The following is a 21,900-nucleotide window of genomic DNA, read 5'->3' as shown; positions in this document are numbered from 1 at the left end:
ATGCTGTGAGAAACAGTAGGCAAGCCTCAAAGGCTATGCTGTTTTTGATGGCTAGTCTTGGCTGTCAGCTGTCAGTCAAAGTTAGTTTATTGTGAGTCCATCTAATAAATCATATATAGCCATTCTATCTGTTCTGCTTCTTTAGAGAACCCTGACTAACACACTACCCTCAGTTAGATATATTTATAGTTCAGGACACGGCCAGCAAACAAATGTTACTTTAGCCAACTGGTTTGTTTTCTATAAGGTGTTCAGATGCCATTCTAGGTTAAATGAAGAGCAATGAAGAAACAGATTTAGGGCTTGTTCTGCTTTAAAGGATACAAATGCAATCGTGCTTTCCTGTTACTTGAGCACACAGTTATGTGCTAGATAAGTTTTTCTACCATTAACAGCATGGAGGAAACAGTGGGGTTCCAAAATTGTAATGGTGTGTGTGTGTGTGTGTGTGTGTGTGTGTGTGTGTGTGTGTGTGTGTGATTCCTACTGTCTTGAAACGTCATGGCCCAGTGCTTTAATTGCAGGTCTGTCATGCTGCTGGTGTGAGCATGCCTGCTGTACTGACAGCTGTGTAAAAGCAGAGTGATAGCAGACACTATGCAACTGGCTTATGCATTGATATACCTCGCTTTCATGGCTATTTTGTGTACTTCTACTTATAAAGTTTACTACAAAGCCATAAGTTGTGCACACATATTATGTTTTTTATGTTTCATCTATTTTTAAGAGTTTATTAATTATTATTATTGTGGAATACACATGTGTAAACACATACAGAGGGACCACACATGTGGCATACTATTCAAACGGAGGACAACTGTGGAGTTGGTTCCCTCTTCTTCTTTACATGGGTTCTGGGTATCCAACTCACGATGTCAGACTTGAATGGCAAGCACCTTTACCCAGTGAGCCATCTTGTCCACCTTTCCATCTGATGATTGGCCCACATCACCCAGTTTTGTGTAAGTACATCTCATGATGCCCGAATAACAAGAGCATCACTTGGCAATGCTGTCCTCAGACCATATTGCTGTCATTAAGTAGCATATGATACAATCATACTGAAGATTTTTTTTTTACCTCAGATCAAAAAAAAAATTCTTGTGCCAACTCAACTATTAGTTAAAACACTGGGAGTATTGCACACTCAGAACCAAACCCTCTGAAGTTGACATGAAGGTATTGCAGACAGATTCACACCAAAATGTAACTTGATAAGTAAACTTCACAAGCAACAGTTTATAAAACAACCTGCTCTTTAAAAATCTTTAGAACACTGAGTAATAGTTCAGAGACTTACAACACATAGTTGTGCTCTAGAAAATTCCCATCTTGGGACTCACCAGAGATGTTCGTGCCACAGCTTCCACCACTGCATCAAACACCTTCTGGGGCAGGCGCAGGAGCGTGGTGCCACTGTCCACAATGGCCTTGTCTGCGTTATACTGAAACGAGGAAGGGAGAAGACACTGAGCAGTGCTGGGTTCCCCATCCATGTACCATGACCCCGTTTCTATCATGCAGCCACAGTATCTCAGTGGTGACTAAGTCTTGTTATATTCCAGAGCTCAGTCATCAGGGCCTCCATGAAAGTGTTTTACTCCATAGATAAGGAAACTGAGGCACAAGGAAAAATCAGGACCATAGCCCTTAGCTCCTAGGAAGAGCTTTTTACCTTCCTGGAGCTGCCCAAGTTGCTCTCCCCTCATGCTGGGCAGAGGGATGGGCCACTGGACTTTAGAAATTAAAATGACCCTTTTAAAAGCAACTTCAACAAACTGTTCAAAAATCTATTTTTTCTATTATATTATCAATAAAAAGAGAAGGATAATGCTTAATCGATACCCCCTATTTGCCTTTGGGAGGGAAATTTAATAACAACACACATATGATACATGATGTGTACTCCATTTCATTTGATACAAGTCTGTAGTCTTCAGTGATAGCTAATGGTCTATAACATTGTAGATTTGTGGGCTTTGGTCTCTATAGCACCTACCATAGACCAACATTGATTAGAGGTGTTTGTGATCATGAGAATTCAGGGCAGCATGGAGACATGTGAGAGTCAACAAGAGAGGAAGTGCTACAAGGGGTTATATAGTCACTGGTTGGTGATCTTCAGAAGGCATCTAAAACTGGCTCACAGGTCAACTTTCTCAAGTTGTCATAATCCTAATGCCAGAATACAAAAGGAATCAAACACAGTGTAAGATTGTGTATGTGCAGTGTAACAGCTATGTGTAGACCTGCGTAGTGACATGGTCAAGCTTATGCATGTTTATTAGTCTTCTAGTTATGGTGTGTGTGTGTGTGTGTGTGTGTATGTGTGTGTGTGTGTGTGTGTGTGTGTTGGAGTTAAAGAGGATAAAGCTGATGATAATTAATGATAATTAATTTCCATTCTGTCCTGATAAAGGTTCTTTTTTTTTAATTAGGTATTTTCCTCGTTTACATTTCCAATGCTATCCCAAAAGTCCCCCATACCCACCCCTCCCCAATCCCCTACCCACCCACTCCCCCTTTTTGGCCCTGGCGTTCCCCTGTACTGGGGCATATAAAGTTTGCAAGTCCAAAGGGCCTCTCTTTCCAGTGATGGCTGACTAGGCCATCTTTTGATACATATGCAGCTAGAGTCAAGAGCTCCGGGGTACTGGTTAGTTCATATTGTTGTTCCACATATAGGGTTGCAGTTCCCTTAAGCTCCTTGGGTACTTTCTCTAGCTAAGGTTCTTTTTTAACTAGAATTGAGGGACCGTTTGGTCCATACTCACCATCTTATAGTAATTTTTCCAGGAGGTCGAGAAGAGGCTGTAGTGTGTGTGTGTGTATGTGTGGGGGGGGGGCATGCTCTTGTGCATGTGTGTAATTTACTGATTTGAACTCATCATAGATAAAAAATCTATGCCTTACTGTAAGGATTTTCTAAGTTACCCTGTAATTTATGACATACCTTTTGAATTCATGTCAGGTACTGGCTAAACGCTGAAGCTTCTCCAGCACCCACAGGCAGAATCCAACAGAAATGGAAAACACTCACCTCTCTGCAGTCCAGGTTGAGGTTCTGGCCTCCAATTTCCAACTTCAGGATTTCTATTTGATAGTACCATTCCTCTTTAATTGGGGTATACCAGATATCTCCTTTATACAAACTTGGTTCAATCCCACCCAGGACCTGGAGGAAAAACAGTTACAGATGTTAGAGGTCAAACCTATGTGACTACATCAATAGCTTCCATAGAGAAGCGTCTACTCAGGGTAACACATCACCCCCCCCCAAAAGTACCTTTACTTTATTCTGATGTTCTACAGCAAATATTGATGCTTGAAAATTCCCCATTTATGGAAGGTGTGTGTGTGTGTGTGTGTGTGTGTGTGTGTGTGTGGTCATCTCCCACAATACTTTGTCATAGTCTGACAAAGATGCTCCACTGGTATCCCAAGCATACAGTGTCAGCTTTATGATGCTGAAAGTTCCCTCAAATAAATGTAGTAAAATAGTAACCCATGCTGACTGGCACTGATTTACTGCCTCAAATGTCAGAGATGAGGGAAACAGACCACAAGATCCCCTAATCAAGACATTGTTTTGCAAAAATAATGTTACACCACTATGCTAGGCCACCCTGCCTCTTCAGAAGACAATAAACATGCTTAGACCAGGTGGACTATTAGTCAAAGGCAATGACTAGTGCTGATCCTGTTGCAGGGAGAACAGGGACTAGACATATCTTTCAAAGAGATGTCTTTTGTACCCTGACTTCCCCTGTAGGGAAGCTTGGGCTGCACTACCCCTGTGAGGTAGGTTGCCCCAATTCCATTTCATTCTAAACATTTTTATTGGATAGTATGTGCCTGTATAGTGGAACAAAGAAAAGGGAGTGAAGGGGGAGGGAAGAAGGGAGAGACATGGTGGTCTTGTCTCTGATCAAGTATATGAAATTGTACATGTATATGCCTTGCCTACAGGAGAGATAACAGCTGTACTTAACCCATTGTTCATTACTTGCTGGCAAATCTTCCTATTGAAAGCCAGCTCTCTGTATACTCTCAAAAAGCAATAAGACAACTGGGGTGAGATTTGGAGAAACAATGAGAATCATATTTCTAGATAGCAGGACCATTATCCATCTTTTAAAGGTTGTAAGACAAGTTCATTAAATATCCTTAAATTCTGTAATGGTGCCTAATATTTAGTAACAGTTGAGCATTTCCCATGTGGGATCTAACAGGACCTATATTAGATTGTGTGTCTAACCATTCTGATTTGCTTTTAATAAAACAAAATCTCCAACAATTTGTGATTGTTCATCCCTTTAAGACTGAAAGATACCCACAAGACTACCTCCGTTGGTACCAGAACCAGCTACTGGCAATCCAGCCCCGCACATCTGCATGGAGAAAATGTCTGGAATCTTTGCTTGGGCCACCAGGGAATCAAAAAATGTCTCCAGAGAGCTTGATGGCTGCAGAAGGGTGGGAAAGAGGTTTACTGCTGTGACCACTGTGAAGACAAGGGTGACCTGGTATAGTCAGTATCCCTCTCCTTTGAGATTCTTGGTCTATCTACTTAAAGAATCTTCATGGTTAATCAACACACATGCTTGAAAACAGCTATGATCACTCAGGTGTCTCTCATTTTGCTTCCTCCTGTCTGACATTTGAGGTTCTGCCACAAAAGTATGATGTCTCTGGGAGCTATTAGGATGCTTCCAGCTGTTTATCACTATTTCAGGAGAGGAGGTATGTGAACCTGTGTAGTGGGCTCAGATACTTAGAGTAAGAGAAAAGAGTTACTCTAGAACTCCTACTGATCTCTTTCCACCACAACCACCCAACATACAAATAACCTTTGACCTTCAAGGACAATGCATCCATACCCCAGCCTCTGGTACTCCAGCATTCACGAATGAGCTCCAACAGCCAGGACATTCCCTACTGCAGGATTGCAGACCTCCTTTGCCCAGCACCTCTCCTGCACATGTTGGGAGAACATCTCTATTTTACAAGAGTGTCTAAGGTCAAGGGGTGCTCTGTAAACAGCTCTGGGCTAGGATAGACTAGTGCTGCAGGTGCCATGAAATACAGACTTGAGTTTATACTTGGGCTTTCACAAATTGGAAGATGCCAAGGCTAACTAATTTTCTGAGTAGTCAGATTTTTTTTCTTTCATCTGAGACAGAGTTTCACTATGTTGCCTCAGTTGCTCTGGCAATTCTCTTATTTTGACCTTGAGAATATCTGGGGTTACAAGTGTGCACTACCATGTCCTGCTTGGGTTGTCAGTTTTTTGTTTTTTGTTTTTTTCAGGCAAATGAAATGCTCAGCTGTGGGGGATGAAACCTTGTCCATGGCCACTCTGAAGGAATGGTTGCTTACTAGCCACCAGAATTTGAAGCTACATTATGAATGAGAAAGGACCTTCCTCACTTGATTGGTCCATTTCTCTGTGGCCACCTGCTCCTTCCATCTCAGCCTCCTATAATGCTACTACCATGGATTTATTATTATCTCCCCATGTGATCTCTGCAGAGAGGCTGTGAATCTTGGAGGACTGAAAGACCAAGTCCACTGTTGGGTGGGTGGTGTCTGGTGGGGACTCATTTTGGTCCCTTTACTGTAGGCAGCAGGGGATGCATGCTTGTTTCATATCTGACCAATCCTGGAACTGGTTTTTTGTTCCCTTCTCTGACAAATATGAACACAGTTGCCTGCCAGTTCTGGGGCTTAAGGGGCTCAAAGTCTTTTTGTCTGAAGAGCCTAACACATGCATTGTTCAGACATGGTGTTAATCTATGAGCCATTTTCCCTTTAGTCCTGGGCCTTAGAATCAATCAAGGACTAAAAAATCTAGAGTTGCTCAGAACCAACCCCAAAGGACCCAGATCCAAGGAGGTAGGCAGAGGGACTTGGCATCTGTAGGTTAAAATGCCCCTGGTGGTTGTGATGCATAGACTTTGGAGAACTACCTGGGACCTACCAGGAGTCCCCACAAAAGGACTATTACCCAGTCCTTGGCCACCCACACCATTTCCGAGGTAAGACACCTGACCTAAGCCATTTGGCTGGTCCTTACAGATGCAGTTCAGAAGCTAGCTGTCAGTAATGTTGGGATTTCATGGATGAAATGATTAAAAAGTCTAGATGCCTCCCAAGAAATACCAAAGTTCTATTCTCATGAAACCTTTACATATATTAAGTAAATTTAATTTGGGATTATTCTTCAGAATAATTAGCATTGAAAGCATGTCATCCTTCATTTCCAACCACTCCAAGATATGATTTCCCCAAATTCACACAGTTCGCAGAAGGGACTTAGGAACCCAGGATCCATGCCAGTCTTTATTTAAATCTATGAAGTCTGCCCACAGTGCCAAGTACAAAGGGACTCTTGAACCAGTCCTGGCTCTGCAGTAGGGTAAGAGTGGCCTGGGGCTCATGTTTTAACTGCTGCTAATCCTCTCATTGAAGCAACCACATGTGTAAATGGGACACAAGAGCCTCACAGGGTCTGCCTCACATGAACATGAACTGAGTAATTGGCTATCTTGTGATGTCCCCTGCCTGAGATCTGACAGGCACTTGATTACCCTTGTTCTTTCTCAAGTAGAAGCCAAGGGTCCATCCACACATCCCACTGTTAACAGACTGGAGCTGAGCACATATTCCACAGGGTGGGTGAACAATTTTTCTTGATGGTCCTGGGCCAGAGAAGTCCATTGCTCATGTGACTACATTTTTCCCTTCACTGAGCTATGGCTCAAAAGTGTAGGACTCAGCCAAGGAGTGGTGCCTGGTGGCAGGGCCAGGGCAGGTGACTCCTTCTGCTTTTCTCAAGTGCACACATCCCTGTCTGTCTCCCAAAACCTGGACTTCTGCAGATCCACCTGCCCCTGGCAACTGCTCTGGATAGAAAGCCCCTGCCCACTCTCTTTTAGCACCTCATTATTTCTTTGTATTGACCCAAGTACAATTACTGGAGATGATTCAATCCTGTCTTGCCTCACCTTGGGAAGGCTCTGATTTTGTGAGCACAATATTCCAACATTTCTCCCTGGCTATTTCTGCAAGGACTGGCTATCCTCAAGGCATCTGATCATATACCAGTTGCTGGTATCTGGCCAGAGGTTCCCTGGGGTGACAGGGCAGGAGTATAGTGCTCTCAGTTGGTGGCTTAGTGTCATCCATAGGCGTCATCTCATATGATCCTAAGAGCTTGATTACAAGTATGTTTCACTTTAATGCCACCCTCATCAATGCTTGTAAGCAAATCCCACAATCTACAGGACTCATAATTCTGCTAACATTAAAAACAACTTAAATAAACAAAAACAAAACAACAAAAACTGCGTTGGATCTATGGCTCAGTTGATAAAGGGCTTGTTATATAAATGTGAGAACCTGAGGCTGATTCCCCAGAATTCATGTAAAAAATCCAGACACAGCAATATATAGGCATAATCCCAGCACTGGAGAGGTGGGGATAGGAGGTTCCCTGGGGTTTGATGGCTAGTCAGTATAACTGAACTGTCAAGTTGCTAGTTTACTAAGAGACAGTCTCAGAAAATAAGATAAAGAGTGACTAAGGAAATCACCTGATGCTAACCTCTGGTTGGTGTGATACTCATCACCTCCCCCAACACCTACACACACACATACACACATACACACACACACAAACACACACATACACACACACACACAGAGACACACACACAGACATACACACACACACGCACACACATACACACACACACACACACACACACACATACACACACACACACACACACACACAGAGAGAGACACACACACACGCACAGAGCTAACATTTTATCTTAAAGGAAATTACCCTAGCTGCAAATGTGCCTGGAAACATCATTTTGTGAACACTTGTTTCTATCAGCTATGTGATTTTTAGCAGTAACCATACAGGACAACCCAGGACCCCTGTGTGGGTCCCTTTAATGACTGGTTTTCACAGCCTCATCACTTCATCTGATAAACTTGAATAGAAAGACCTGCCTTACCTTGGCCAAAGCAGCATAAGCAAGTCCAAGGATTCCATTCCATTTAATACCAGGCAAAAAGAAATTCTCAGACTCGAAAATAGTGGCAATATTGACCAAGAAAGAGCTGTTGAAGCCTTTTGGGATGGTGACAAGGTCCTCACCAACAAAGCCAGTCCAGCTTCCCTGTGTGTACTTCACAGTGACATCAAAGCCCTTGGAGTGGTATGTGCTGGAGCTGTAAAAGAAAAGTCAGCGATATTCAGTCTACAAGCCCATGTTGTTTGAACCACAACTGTGACACAGATGGTCACCATAGTTTATAGTCCTATACAGTCTATAGGTAGTGATACTCGGTAGAAAGTGGTCCATGTTGACCAAGGCACCATTCTCCACAAACATAAGCATGGGCAATTTGGGAACTGTTGCCATGCCACATGGAAGGGATGCCATGATGTTGGCATGTAGTTGAAGTCTCCCCCCATGCTTAAGTCAAACTATTATAGGAGTTATCCTGAGTCAGGTGCTTCACCTAGCTACATCATTTTCTGGACACCACATCTGGGCACACACTGGACCATCTGGCTCCACAGGGTTACTCGGCTTGAGCTCTTCACTCAAAGGGACTGTGCAATTACAGCAGGAAATCCCATGAGCTTGACTCAGTGTGGGATTGAGATTCATACAACCCAAGTGAAGTAACAAAGCCCAAGCCCAGGCCTTTCTAATTGTATTCCCTAATCTCATAGTCCTTCCCCAATATCTCAAAGGTGATCTTGCTATCAAAGTACAGTTGACAAAGCTGATGAGGAAGAGTACTGTGGTATGACCTAGAACCTTGCACGTGTGTAAGTGCTGAGGATAAGAGGTACTGAGACAGGGTCACAGAAGCACAAGCAGGCAACGGAGAGGTAGATGGGAGTCTTCCTTCTCCAGATTACTCTGGGAGGAGAGACAGCATGCATGTGAGGATATAAAATATCAGGCTACAATGAGTGAATCAGAGCCACTGGGGAATAAGGCAGAGTGAGGGTGAACAAGCAACTTGATGGTGGAGAAGATCTCTGATAGGTGGTCACATGTTGGAGACCTCAGTAGAGACAATAATGTAATAATAATAATATAATAATATAACTGTAAAGCTGTCTGGGAGAGGACCTCCTGTCCTAGTCTTTGGAGTCTCTAACCATGCAAGGTCATTCTTACACTGTACTAATCTGAAATTTCTGTGTAATATGGGAAGCAACCCAAGGAAGACAGTGACCATTTAAAGCAGGTTCCCAAAAGAAAAATAGCCCTATTCCTAAAGGAGTGTTAAATCACCAAGTATTTCCCAAGACTCTGTTTGCCCACTGCCTTAGTCCACTGAGTTTTACTATTAATTCTGCAACAGGAACTCAAGATAATATGTCTCTGCTTTCTGCAAAAATTCCTTTTATAAACAAGAAAAGAATGTAATGAAAGAGACATGAAATGAACACTTTGTGCCTAAGTAAGGTAGGAAATCTTCACTGTTGATCAGACCAGGTTTGGAATCAGCTAGGAGACATACCTCCATCTGTGAGGGTTTTTCTAAAGGGGTTTAATTGAGGCTGACACACTCATTCCAAATGTGGGTGTCACCATCACATGGGCTGGGGTCCCAGAGAACAAAAAGGAGTAAGGGAGAAGACACGAACACTAGATTCATTTCCCTCTGCTTTCTGCTCACAGTTGCAGTGTGTCCATTTTCATGTTCCAGGTGCCATGGCTTCTCTGCCTTGGTGTGTGATGGTGTGAGCTGTCACATGTGGGAGATGGGCCTCTCACTTTGCCTGAGGTACAATATCTTGCTTCAGTTAACTGAGGTGTGAAGACCTGCACGCTGTGCGTGTGGAACTCCTCCTTAAACAGGGTGATAGTAGGATATCTTGGATCACATGAATTAAGAAGGTAAACTGAACAGCAGGAAGCAAACATATTTTGTTCTCTTCTTGACTGAGCATAGGATGTGATCAGTCACTCAACCTCCTGCTCCCTAGACTTCTCCACCATGACTATGAACTAAAGCAAATCTGTTTTCCCTTAAGTTGCTTTTGTCTACAGATTTTGTTACAGCAAAGGAAAAGACACTAAAACAGACTGTAGCCTCACACTGAAAGACAAAATAAACCTTTCTTATTTTTTAAAAAATAATATTTGACTTTTTATTTAAAAAATTACAAGGAGTAATCTCTAGCACATTTTATAAAAGTACTACCACATCAAACATTTAAGATCATTTAATTCCAGTGAAGAGCTATCCTCCCCCTCCTTTTTTCTTTTAAGGTACAAATTCCAACTGGATGGGGCATGTGTCCTTAAAATAGAAAGCTTCCACCATGTATTCAAATGTCAAAAATAAGATTTTTGATAAGCTTATTGCTTTATGGGTGGGCAGGGTGCTCTTAGTACATTTCAGGTAAATAAACTTTATTAAAAACTCTGAGGTTATTTCTGTTTAAAACATTCAAGATAATTCATAGAAAATAGACATATTTATTCAAGTATAGACTGAAGAGCTGGTCATGTAGCTATGGACATTTAAAGGTATAGCAGCTCTTAAAAAACAAAACAAAACAAAATGGTATTGCTTGGCTTATAACTGAAATGACTAAAACTGGAAGACCAGTGTTGCTATTCTATGTCCTGTTAGGATCTTTAAAAAAAAGTCACACACTTGGCTGAGTAGTCCATGTGGTCTTAAAATATTCATATGTGTGAGAAATATAAAGAAAAGACATCTGTACATGATCATGAAAAGAAAGCTATCCATTTTTCTTTCGAAACTGCACTGCTATTTAAAATACTTTTGTAAAGTCAGAGCCTCCTTTGCAGCTGGCACAATTTTCCAGGTCTACTTGGCAACTGGGGAAGCCCCTTAGGTATTAGTGAAGTAAAAATGGTGGTGAGAAAAGACCAAGCTGAAGCCGCTAACCCGGTCTTTGAGCTGCACTGCCATCGTCACCCATATCTTCTCTTCTCGTGTCTTCACAAGGCACTCTGCTCTCTAAGTTCTAGATTATTTTCATTTTGCTCATCATTGTTAACTTGAACATTGTTGGGATCCTGTTGTTGGTGGCCTTCCTGCCTGAAGGAAACCATCCAGCTTGGTGTAAATCAATGGTACCATGGTCCCATTACCATGACAGACTGACCCAAGGAATAGACAGATACATTGCTGGGGAGAACTGCAGCTTACAAGAACATGTGTACCCAGTGCAGCCAGCTGCCCTTGAAGACTTCTCAGACCTACTACTGTCAAGCATTTTTCATGGCAACGAGAAAACTCATACAAACCTCTTGAGGGTGGACAGACATGAAGAGAAAAATGGGAGTAGATGGACAGGCAGGGCCCCAGGGTCAAGCCCTGGTAATTGTCCATGTTTTGTTCACTGTAAGGCCGTTGGGACTTGAGATTTTAAGGATGGATCAAAGAGCAAGTTGAGTGTTGGTGCAATCTCAGATGTTCCAGGCACACAGTGGGGAGGAACAAACACATCTATGGGGAAAGCCAATAAGGGGAAACAAACGCTGACATCTTGATTCCTTTGATAAACAGGTCAAGTTCAGAAATGCTTGCAGAAGGACTTGGCATGGGAGTCAGCACACCTTTCCTATGAAGGAATCTTCTAGCATTTGCTTACCTTATAATCTCTGTTGTAGGTACAGAGCTGTGGTGCTGTATCAAGGGAACAGCCACACACCATATAGAAGCATAAAACTATATGTATATGTATGTATATATATATGTGTGTGTGTGTGTGTGTGTGTGTGTGTGTGTGTGTGTGTGTGTGTGTGTACGATGTATATGTATATATCCAGCAGCCAGATTTGGCTCATTGTCAACATCTGTGGACCCCATAAATTAACTAGCAGATCAGCTATCTCCCCCTACCCCATCAGCTTCCTTAGGCGGGACTTTGAAAGGTATTTTATTTTCATCCCACCTAGGCTTCAGCATGTTCCCTAGAATAAGAACTTGAGTGGCCTCATAGCCACACAACACGTTTTTTGGTTTCCTGATACTGCACCTGCCTTACAGAAATGTTCCTGGATAATTTGATGCCACTTGTAGAGAGCAGAAAGGCAGTAGGAGTATAGTACCAGGGTTCACATATGTGTTCACTCACTCACTTACTACCTGTACCATTCAGGACCAAACTATCACATTCTGTGCTTCAGTTGCCCAATACTCTGGGATAAGCCAGGGTGGGTACCTCTGGAGACTACCTATGCAAACTAGAAAAGTTAATATGTGACAGATTTAGAATAAAATCCTGTCTCCCAATCAGTTTGCAACAAAACAGCTACAATTAGTATAATTATCAAAGGGCTTCCTAGCTTTCTCCAATCTGTAAGCTATCAGTAGAAAACTCAGGTTTGTTCTAGAAAACAGGATGATACCACTGAGTACCCTAAACATAAAATCTGACTGCCTCCTAAAAAGGAGGAGCAAACATTCTTGGTATGGAAAGGTATTGTCTAATGTCTCTGGGCAACAGACTTCTAAATGGTCCAATGTTGTGCCCTGGACCAGTGCTGTCCAGAAGAACCTGCTCTGAGGACAGGCTGATCTATGTGTATGTCATCCATTATGGAAGTCACATGCGTCTACTGGAATGTGATAGTGACAGAACTTTTATTTCACATCATTTAGCATTAATTAACTTCAACAGCTCCACACTATCAGTGGCCACCCCTGTAGAAAACATTTCCTGGGAGAATGTGGGAAAATTGTAATTGTAAGCCTGCCCTCTTTGGGACTCCTTTACTGAATCTGAAACAGTGAAGGGGAGCCTGGGCAGTACCATGAGCAGCCCTGCAGGTTATTAGCACATTAAAGTGATCACCACATCTTCATTTGCTAACATTACTTTTCTGACACTGAGTTTCAGCCCTCACTTGCTTTTCCTATTAATCCTGCCATGAGAAAACCCTGGATGGGCTTCTCACTTCCAAGGCCTCCATTCCAGATGCTCAGATGCGGCAAACAGTCAAGGATGTGGGTGGTCAGAAATGAATCTGCTCACAGTAATAAAAACATTCTGAACAAGATTTGGAAGACATTCTGCCTCTGATCAGAGAGTTCAGGGAAAGTAGAATTAAAAAAAGAGATCAGCTGAAGCCAAGAAAAGAACTTTGGGGCCATCCTATTTCAAGAGAAAGCTATCATTGTTTCCAGAGAACATGGAAGGGGCGGCGTTGCTGACTTCAAAGGTGAGTCCTTGGGTCAGCTCTGGTTCTCCCAAACCACTTTCAAGCCCAGGGAATACTGAGGCCCCAAAGGTCTCTTCACAAAATTTCTGTGCATATTTCAGGGTTTAGCATTTACCAGTGGGTTTGGCTATTTGGTCCTTGTGACTTGTCAATGATTTCAGAAGTCACCAGAGCTGAATGAATGGAGCCTTGGGCATGACCTGATGGTTCAAGCTCTCAGGCTCCAAAGAAGCCAGCCACTGATGGACAGGTCAACCACAGTCTTGAAAAGTTACCTGAGTAACCAAGAGAAAGACCTGTTCCTACTGTAATGGAAAGGTATCTGTGTGTCCGCTAGCCTCCTTAAAGACATCACCAGGTGGTTCTTGGGTTCCCTAATCTCATGGTCATCATGCAGAAAATGAATTAGTTCATTGCTTCAACACCTCTGTGGGTTTAAACACAGATGGAGTGCAGAAGTAAGACAACATTAATAGACAAGCATGCATATCCCCCCCCCCACACACACACACACAACAGAGGATTAAGTGAGGTATACATTGGACCTTTCACTTGTCCATTTGGCTGGAGGCCATTTTATTGTCTGAAAAGAAAATGCATTTGAAAAGCATTCAGCGCTTTCCCTTTTGCTGCATAGTTATACTCTGTGGCATTCAACAGCTGCAAAGAGGGCTCATGACGGTGACAAGCCACACAAATGACTCATAGTGGCCCATCGTCTTCTATAAATCAAAGAGATCTTTTCAGAGAACTCTGAGCCCAATCTCCAATTACTGCACAATGCTTCAGGAAGTATAAAACCTGAACATAGGAAGGCTGGGGGTTTATATCAGAGGCTGCTAAGCCCAGCCAGGAGCCTTATTATAACAAAGAAATCTGAAGGCCAACTCGATACTCAAACATCACAGGGCAGGGCCCAACATCTCCACAAAGGCACCTTTGTCAGAGATCCAGAAGGAAAGACACTGTTCTCTGGCTTCCATCAGACTCAGAGATTGAAAAAACCTTACAACAGCCAATATCAGCAAACTACAAATGATAATTTATATGGAGAGCACATATTTCTTATAATAATTGTCTCTGCTGACTCTAAGCACAAACGAATTCCCTATCCCAGTCCTCCCAGCCCCAGCCAAGAGAAGGCAGGAATGGCAGAGACAGAGCACAGAGGGAAGCCTTGCTTTTTCTAGACCTGGGTGTGTTCTGCTGTTTCTTGTTTTATTTACTTAAAAGCCAGGGAAATAGATCTGAGGTGGCAAAGCTGAGGGGGTGTCTATGCCCTTTTGTGGGCTTAACAGGAAGGAAGGATGACTGGTCACAGCAGCAATGGAAAGCCCAGGAGTTCATATTGACTCAGTCAGATGAAGGCAGGTCTGAGAAGCCTTGTTTACTGCACAGGATAAAGGGGAATTTCTGCATACCTCCCACACACCTGGCTAGAGGCACAGAGTTCCCCTGAAGGAGGAAAGCAAAACAACATGTCCTGCTGGAGCCTGAATGAGAACCAAGGCTCATTGGCACAACACACACAGTGGGGGTCGGTGAGAAAGCTGCCATGGCTGTCCACAGCTGACCAACTAACACAGTGATAGAGTACACAGCTTCAGCAATGATGACTTCTATTTACCCTAGCATGTTTCCTTTGCCCTGTCAAAGGATCCCTGGGTGCACTTTGGATGGAGCTGAAAATGAAGCCGCCAAGAGGCTGCAGGTGGTTGCCTTGTGGTAGAACCCTAACTTTGCAGTGCACCATAAGCACCTGTGTCCACATCACCCTAATGTACACCAGTTCCAGTTTTACTGCTCCCTTCTTCTGGATCTTAGGCCAACAGGTCTGTGATAAGGATTGGAACTCTACACTGCTACGGGGATGGGGGTGGGCTGTGCATCTGCTCCAGATCTATGAGCTGGGACTTCTTGGTCTGCTACCCTGTTTGGGGCCACTGATAGGTCAGTGTCAGGAATGGTGCAATCCTAGAAGAGGCAGGGCATCCCTTAAAACACAGAACCATCTGCCTGCCACAGGGCTTCCTGAAGTTCCATGGCATGAGTGTGGGTGGAAAGCTATTTATTTATCTGAGCCTGGGGGCCTCCGGGCAGAGTTAGCATACATTGGAGCATTAACTAATATGTAAATGAAGGCACATGATGTTTTATTCCTAATCTCATGAGGATTGTTCTTCACTTTGGAAAAATCCCATCAACCATCCAAAGTAACCCAGTAAACAGTCTAAGTCAGTTGCCCAAATGGCCTCTTCGGGGTCAGTGTCCCATTGAGCCCACATTCACACACTGGTGTGCAGCATCCAGCATCCTCCACATGTCTCTCATTGGTACATTCATATGATGTACTGAGTACCTTACTCATACCACCTCATTCTCGACCCTCATCCTGGCTGGTGTAGATTTACTTGGGACAAGAAGTACTTCAGATTCAGGTTCTCTGGAGTGTTTGCACATACATACTGAGATACCTGGGAAAGGGCACCCATACCTAGATGAAAACCTCACTTGTGTCACGAATACCTTACACAAATGACCTTAAGGTCACTGTACACAGTATGTTTGGTGCATTTGTGTTGTGACTGACCTGAGATCTGTAGTGGAACTTGACATTTGCAGGATCATGTGGTTGCTCAAAGTGTTTCACGTTTGAGGGCATTGCATGTTTTTTTGGATCGGATACGTAACTAACACTTGCACTACCTCAAACTGGTAAGAATTATGTATGGGGTATTTAAATGGCCTTTTGATCTCATTGCAAGGCATTTGTACAATGCTAAAGTCTGGAAACTGGAATTCAGGAAGTCTCCTTGCTCCTTCACTTCCCAGGCTACAGTGTTAAACGGGAATGATCTGGAGCAATACTGTACTGAAGTCCAGAGGCAGTGATGGGAGGCGCATGGTGGATGTACAGATACAGAGGCCATCGTAAACCACTAGTGTGACCAGGAGGGGACAGCAAAAGCACCAAACCCAATCTGCTGGCACATGGGCACACACAAAGCAACTCCATCCACCCCACACACATGTCACATGGAAGCTCTGTGTTCCTTGAGGGAGAGGCCAGCACTAACGCACGGAGGTGTTATGAGGTGCCACCTGGCACAGGCAGTCCCTGTCCTCTCTTCAGCTGTGCAAATAAGGGAGCCTGTCATTCCTGCCACCTAGGTGGAACCTGATAAGTAGAGGGTGGGACACATGTGGGTGGGCCACATGTGGGTAGGCTTCCTCTCCAACAACTTTCCACACTGTGAAGTGCAGGTTCTGTGTAAACAAGGAATGTGTTACACTTGAAATTTCATAAGGTAATCTCCCCAAGGCTATTAGCAGAACCAGATACAAATTCTCCAGAAGATGTGCATACGTTGTGTGCATTAGTACAAACGCACACATGCACGCACACACGCACGCATATGCAGACAGATACACAAACCTGCACACATTGAATACAGTTCCTGAGAAATGAGACAGATGGTCCAGTACATTCTCAAAGATGCCAATCCAGCCCTCACCACTAGGCCAGCCCCTGCAGCTGTGTGTAAGCCACTCACCTCTCTGAGTCAAAGTAGGTGTCTATGTAGGAGTGTGGGGCACCTGCCACAGCGAAGTTACTGCTTCCAGTGTCCACAAGAATCTGTACCTTTTGTTTTTTTAAGGAGAAAAAAATTGGAAAGCTTCAAATTATTTGTAGAAGTATGAAGCACAACAACTTATTAATCAGTAAAAACTAATATCCATACTGATTTAGGGAGAAATGTTAGAAAATATAAACGTATGAAGTCATATGGGAAACATTCCACAGCCCTGGAAGATGCTGCTGCAAGAAACAAGTGGGATTTGCCTCAGATACCTCAGGAGCCTTCCAGACAGGTTTGTTAAACAGGGGACATTTCAAATCACTAATGCTCAATAACATGGCCAGTTCTTTAGTCACTTCTGGAATTTTGCACAGGTTCATCCCTGACCAGAAATGCCTTGCTTTTCCAAATATTTCTTGGTGTATCAAATCCACTGTGGTATCCTTTCCCCAGGATCCTCCTTGTTACTGGTTTTTACTCCATCTCCCTGCTGAGTCTCTGAAGATACCCATCATAAGTACATCCTTATTAAGAATGTGTTTTCACTTCATGTGTATTTTGCCTGCATGTCTTAAATGCACCACATATGTGCTGGTGCCCGTGGAGTTCAGAAGAGGGTGTCAGAATTCCTGGAACTGGAATTACAGATGTTTGTGGGCTGCCATGTGGACGCTGGGAACTGAACCTGAGTCCTCTGCAAGAGCAGCAAACAGGTGCCTCTTTTCTAGCTTTATTAAAGTCTAATTTTGGTATAATGAAAAGATGGTGATGGTAGATGTCTGCAGTCTCAACAGTACAGAGACCAGAGAAGGAGGGTGTTGAGTTGGAGGATAGCCTAGTCTGGCTACACAGTAAAACCCCATCTCTAATAAACAAAAGCTCAAATTGCCAGAAGTCTGATGATGAGTTTGGGTAGGTTCTATGCCCATGCCAAGGCATTCCTAAAACCCTGATTATCCCTAAATGTCCTCTTTGCCCCTCTTTCCTGGGAGATACCAGTTTCTGTCTTCTATTAGAACGGGTGAATTTCCTCTGTTCTTGAACATTCTGGAACCATGTGGTTTTCTTCTATTTTGGCCCAGTCGCATTGAGACTCTTACACGCTGTTCTTTTTTTTTTTCTACCACCAGGCTGCAATCCATTGCTTGTCTCTGTCTCTCTTGAGGGAAGCGGTGGTGCCTTACGATAGATAAGGCTGCCTGGACATTTCTGTTTTTTTGTGGATGTGTTTCTATTTCTCTTGGGAATAAAACCTGCTGGGTCAAAGGGTAGATGCCTTTTAAATAAAAAGAAATGGAGAAGTTCTCAAGCCCAGATGCACAAGTTGTACCCCTGTGGCAATGTGTTATGGTCCACTGAGTTCACTTGCTCCATGCCCTCTCAGAAAGCTAGTGGCCCTATTTTCTTTTTCAGCCATTCTAGTGGGTGTAGAATGCTATCTAATTTGCAGTTCCTGGTGGCTAATGGCACTAAGCTGTTGCCCTGTATGTTAATTGTTTGACCCATATCTCCAGTAAACAATGGCTCCCCAAGGGGTGGAGTGTGCTATCTGCCTAGCATACAACCTCAGTCCAAACATGGACTGTTTAGTAAGTAAACACAGACTTTAGAATCAAGCACAGAATAAGCAGTTAAAGTCTCTAAGGTTTGAACATCCAGTTATACAAGCTACAGAAAATGCTATTAGGCAGGCAAGTTTTTAACCCAAGACCTCTAATCAGCAATTAGAGCACCCTCAGCTTTGGCCAGGCCCACAACTTTCTATCTCTAACTGGTTCAGTTTCCCTTCCTTCTCCTGACTCCAGGATACCACCCTTGCCCAGTTTTCCTTTTTCTGGTGACCTCCCTCTCTGTCTGGTGTTCTTCCAAGTCTGCAGAAGATTCTGTTGTGCCTTCTCTCAGGCCATCAGGGGCCCTGTGGAGTTTTTGCTTGCTTTCACTGTGCTAATGATCCCAGATTTACCTACCCCTAGGCTTGGGCTTTTAATGATCCCAGATTTACCTACCCCTAGGCTTGGGCTTTTCTTATCCAACATCTCTACCTGTATTTCTCCCCACTGCAGGTATTAGGTCTAACTCCTGTCTCTGTGAGTGGAACCATGTTTAGAAATCAGTCAGAGGTGATCATGCTAAGATGGAAACATTAGGTTCTAATGCAGCCTGACTGGCATTCTCTTTGAGAGAAAACTCATAAAGACAGGGGGACAGGGGATGCCATGTGACAGGAGAGGTAGCACCCAGGAAATAAATATACATAGCCAGAAAGGAATCTGCCAGATCCACAGGATTTTGCCATCTAAGTTAACATAGTTCTGTAAAATTTGCTCAGGGTAAATCTTCAGTGAGCTTCCTCTCCCTCCCTACAATGCCACATGAGTGATACAAGGGAAACACCTTTGCCCATGTCATTGTCACTTCTTCCTAAGTGGTCTTTCTACCTTCTCCCCCAGTCTGCTCACAGCTAGGTACCACCTAGGTCCTGTTAAGTCAAAGCCTGTCAATTCTTTCAGTGTGCCAGAGTGTGTGCGAATGCTAATCTTGTCTCCAGTAAACTTCACCTCATGCCACACCAGCCCTGCTGATCACCGGGTTGATCTTTGTAAGAGCTGCTGTGGTCATGGTGTCTCTTCATAGCAATACAGCAATAGACCACCAGGTTGATCCATGAACGCAGGACCCTGGGTCCCTATGTGACACATCACACTGCTTCTTCATAGTTAGTATCTAGCACAATGTAAATTCTATGAAAACAGGTATAGTATTTATGGATTAATGACAAGAAGTCTGTATGTGGTCAACCCAAACAAAATCTGTGTGTGTACATGTGTACATGGGTGCACACACTCACACACACACACACACACACACACACACACACACACACACACGAACAGAGGTGTCTTCTGCAATTGTTTTCTCCGTTAGTTTTCGAGACAGGGTCTCTCATTGAACTGGAGGTACTCTGACTCAGCTAGGCTGGCTGGGTTATCAGTTCCAGGGATTTGCCTGTCTCCACTACCCACCTTCCAAGTGCTGGAGTTATAAATGTGCACTACTGTGCCCAGATTTTTATGTGGGAGTGAGGGATCCAAACTTAGGTTCTCATGCCTACATAGGACTTTACCAACCTAACCGTCTCCCTAGTCCCACATTAAAAAAAATAGGTAGGTGTGTGTGTGTGTGTGTGTGTGTGTGTGTGTGTGTGTGTGTGTGTACCCACAGAAGCCAGAAGAGTGTATTGGATACCCTGGAGCTGGAGATACAGGTTGTTGTAAGCAAACCGACAAGGGTGCTGGGAACTGTGTTTGGCTCCTCTGGATGATCAGCAAGCACACTTAACTGCTGAGCCATATATATATATCTTGCATATACACATATATGTGTGTATGTGTATGTGTGGTGGATTGAATAGAAATTTTCCCCATAGGCTCATAGATTTGAATGCTTAATCATTAGGGAGTGGTGTTACTTGGATATAGGTTAGGAGATGTGGCCTTGATGATGAAAATGTGTCACTGGGGGTAAGCTTTGGAGTTTCAAATGCTCAAGCCAGGACTATCTACTTACTCCTTACTCTCTCTCTCTCTCTCTCTCTCTCTCTCTCTCTCTCTCTCTCTCTCTCTCTCTCCCTGCAGATCATGACACAGAATTCTCATCTACTCTTCTGACCATGTCAGCTTGCATGCCACCTTGCTTTCCACCATCATGACAATGGACTAAACCTCTGAACTGGAAGCAAGTCCTACTTAAATGCTTTCCTTTCTAGGAGCTGCTATGGTCATGGTGTCTCTTCACAACACTAGAACACCGACTAAGACACACTTCCCTGTGAGTGTTGCTTCTCCTCTCCCATCATGTGGGTACCAGGGATTGATCTCAGGTTGTCTTGCTTGGCAATAGGAACTCTTGCCCCTGTGGAACCATCTCACTGGCTCAGGGGTTGGCTCTTGAGAACTGTATTTCCCACAATGGCTGAGGCATCCTACAAGGAAGTAAGTTCATCACCTCCTGTCAGCCTTAGGTCCAAATTCTGTTCACTGAGCCCACAAATGGCCAACTTCTGTGCTGTGTCCTGGGTGCCATCTTCTTCTGGCATGTCCACATTCCTAGATACCTACTGAGGTCTTCACACTGGAATGATGTCTTGCTTGGGTTTTGTAGACTTGGATGACATTTGTGGACTCCTTACATTATGGATATTTTCCAGGGTCTTTCAACACCCAGCACCTCATGAAAAATCCAAGGCCTCTCTTACTTTCCCTCATTATACAGTGCTTTTCTTTTCCCCTTGAACACCTGAAAAATTCTTTCCTTAGCCACAGAGCTCCAGATGTTTATCGAGCAACTTAATACAGACAGGCCTGGTTCAACTCTCCTGAGACATTGGGCTTAATGTTCCACTGGCAGCCATAACAAATTCCCAGAAACTGGGTGGCATGAAATAGCACATGCTCATTCTTACAGTAGTGGGAGCTGGACAACCAAAGCAAGATGTAGGCAGAGCTCCCCTCAAGAAGTTCCCAGGGTAGGAAGCATCGTCCCTGCCTCTATGGCTGCTTTTCCATAGTCCTAATCCCTAATACTCACACTGTTAGAAGGATACTTTCCCATTATCTCTGCTGTGACAGTTGCCATAATTCGCTCTAGACATCTGCCACTCCATCATGTTCTTCTTCAAGGTGACTGATTCTGAGTCTACTCACTGCCTGCAGAACTGGCTTCTGTGACCCATTCTTTGCTAGTTTAATGGGCACACAGGAACAAAAGTCATATACAGAGAGCATGTGGAAGCAGCAAGGCCTATTCTGGGAAGTGGCTTTGAAATGCAGCCTGTTCAGTGCCAAGGCTACTGGTTACTATCTAGGCATCTTGATTCAGTTTTGCTCTATCAGTTAAGAAGTTAAATGGATTGGAGAGATGGCTCAGCGGTTAGAGCACTGGCTGCTCTCCAGAGGTCCTGAGTTCAATTCCTAGCAACCACATGGTGGCTCACAACCATCTGTAATGGGATCTGATGCCCTCTTCTGGTGTCTCTGAAGAGATACAGTGTACTCACATACATAAAATAAATA

At 43.7% G+C, this 21,900-nt stretch overlaps 1 protein-coding gene across 2 annotated transcripts in view; it reads right to left on the bottom strand.

Moving 5' to 3' along the window:
- Positions 1-21,900, bottom strand: part of Bace2 (beta-site APP-cleaving enzyme 2) — an 86,209-nt gene that overhangs the window by 26,413 nt on the left and 37,896 nt on the right. Inside the window, exons 2-6 of one of the 2 annotated variants that reach the window (NM_019517.5) lie at positions 16,802-16,890; positions 8,031-8,247; positions 4,338-4,466; positions 3,041-3,175; positions 1,344-1,445 (exon numbers count right to left, since the gene is read on the bottom strand). In NM_019517.5, coding sequence (NP_062390.3) covers positions 1,344-1,445; positions 3,041-3,175; positions 4,338-4,466; positions 8,031-8,247; positions 16,802-16,890 — 672 coding nt within the window. The remainder of the gene's footprint in view (positions 1-1,343; positions 1,446-3,040; positions 3,176-4,337; positions 4,467-8,030; positions 8,248-16,801; positions 16,891-21,900) is intronic. The other variant, XM_006523068.3, reaches the window with a different exon arrangement.

The sequence above is a fragment of the Mus musculus genome, chromosome 16, assembly GCF_000001635.26.
Source record: "Mus musculus strain C57BL/6J chromosome 16, GRCm38.p6 C57BL/6J".
In the NCBI taxonomy this organism is placed as follows: Eukaryota; Metazoa; Chordata; class Mammalia; order Rodentia; family Muridae; genus Mus; species Mus musculus.
The sequence above is the reverse complement of the archived record's forward strand: the minus strand, read 5'-3'. Positions and strand labels throughout refer to the sequence as shown.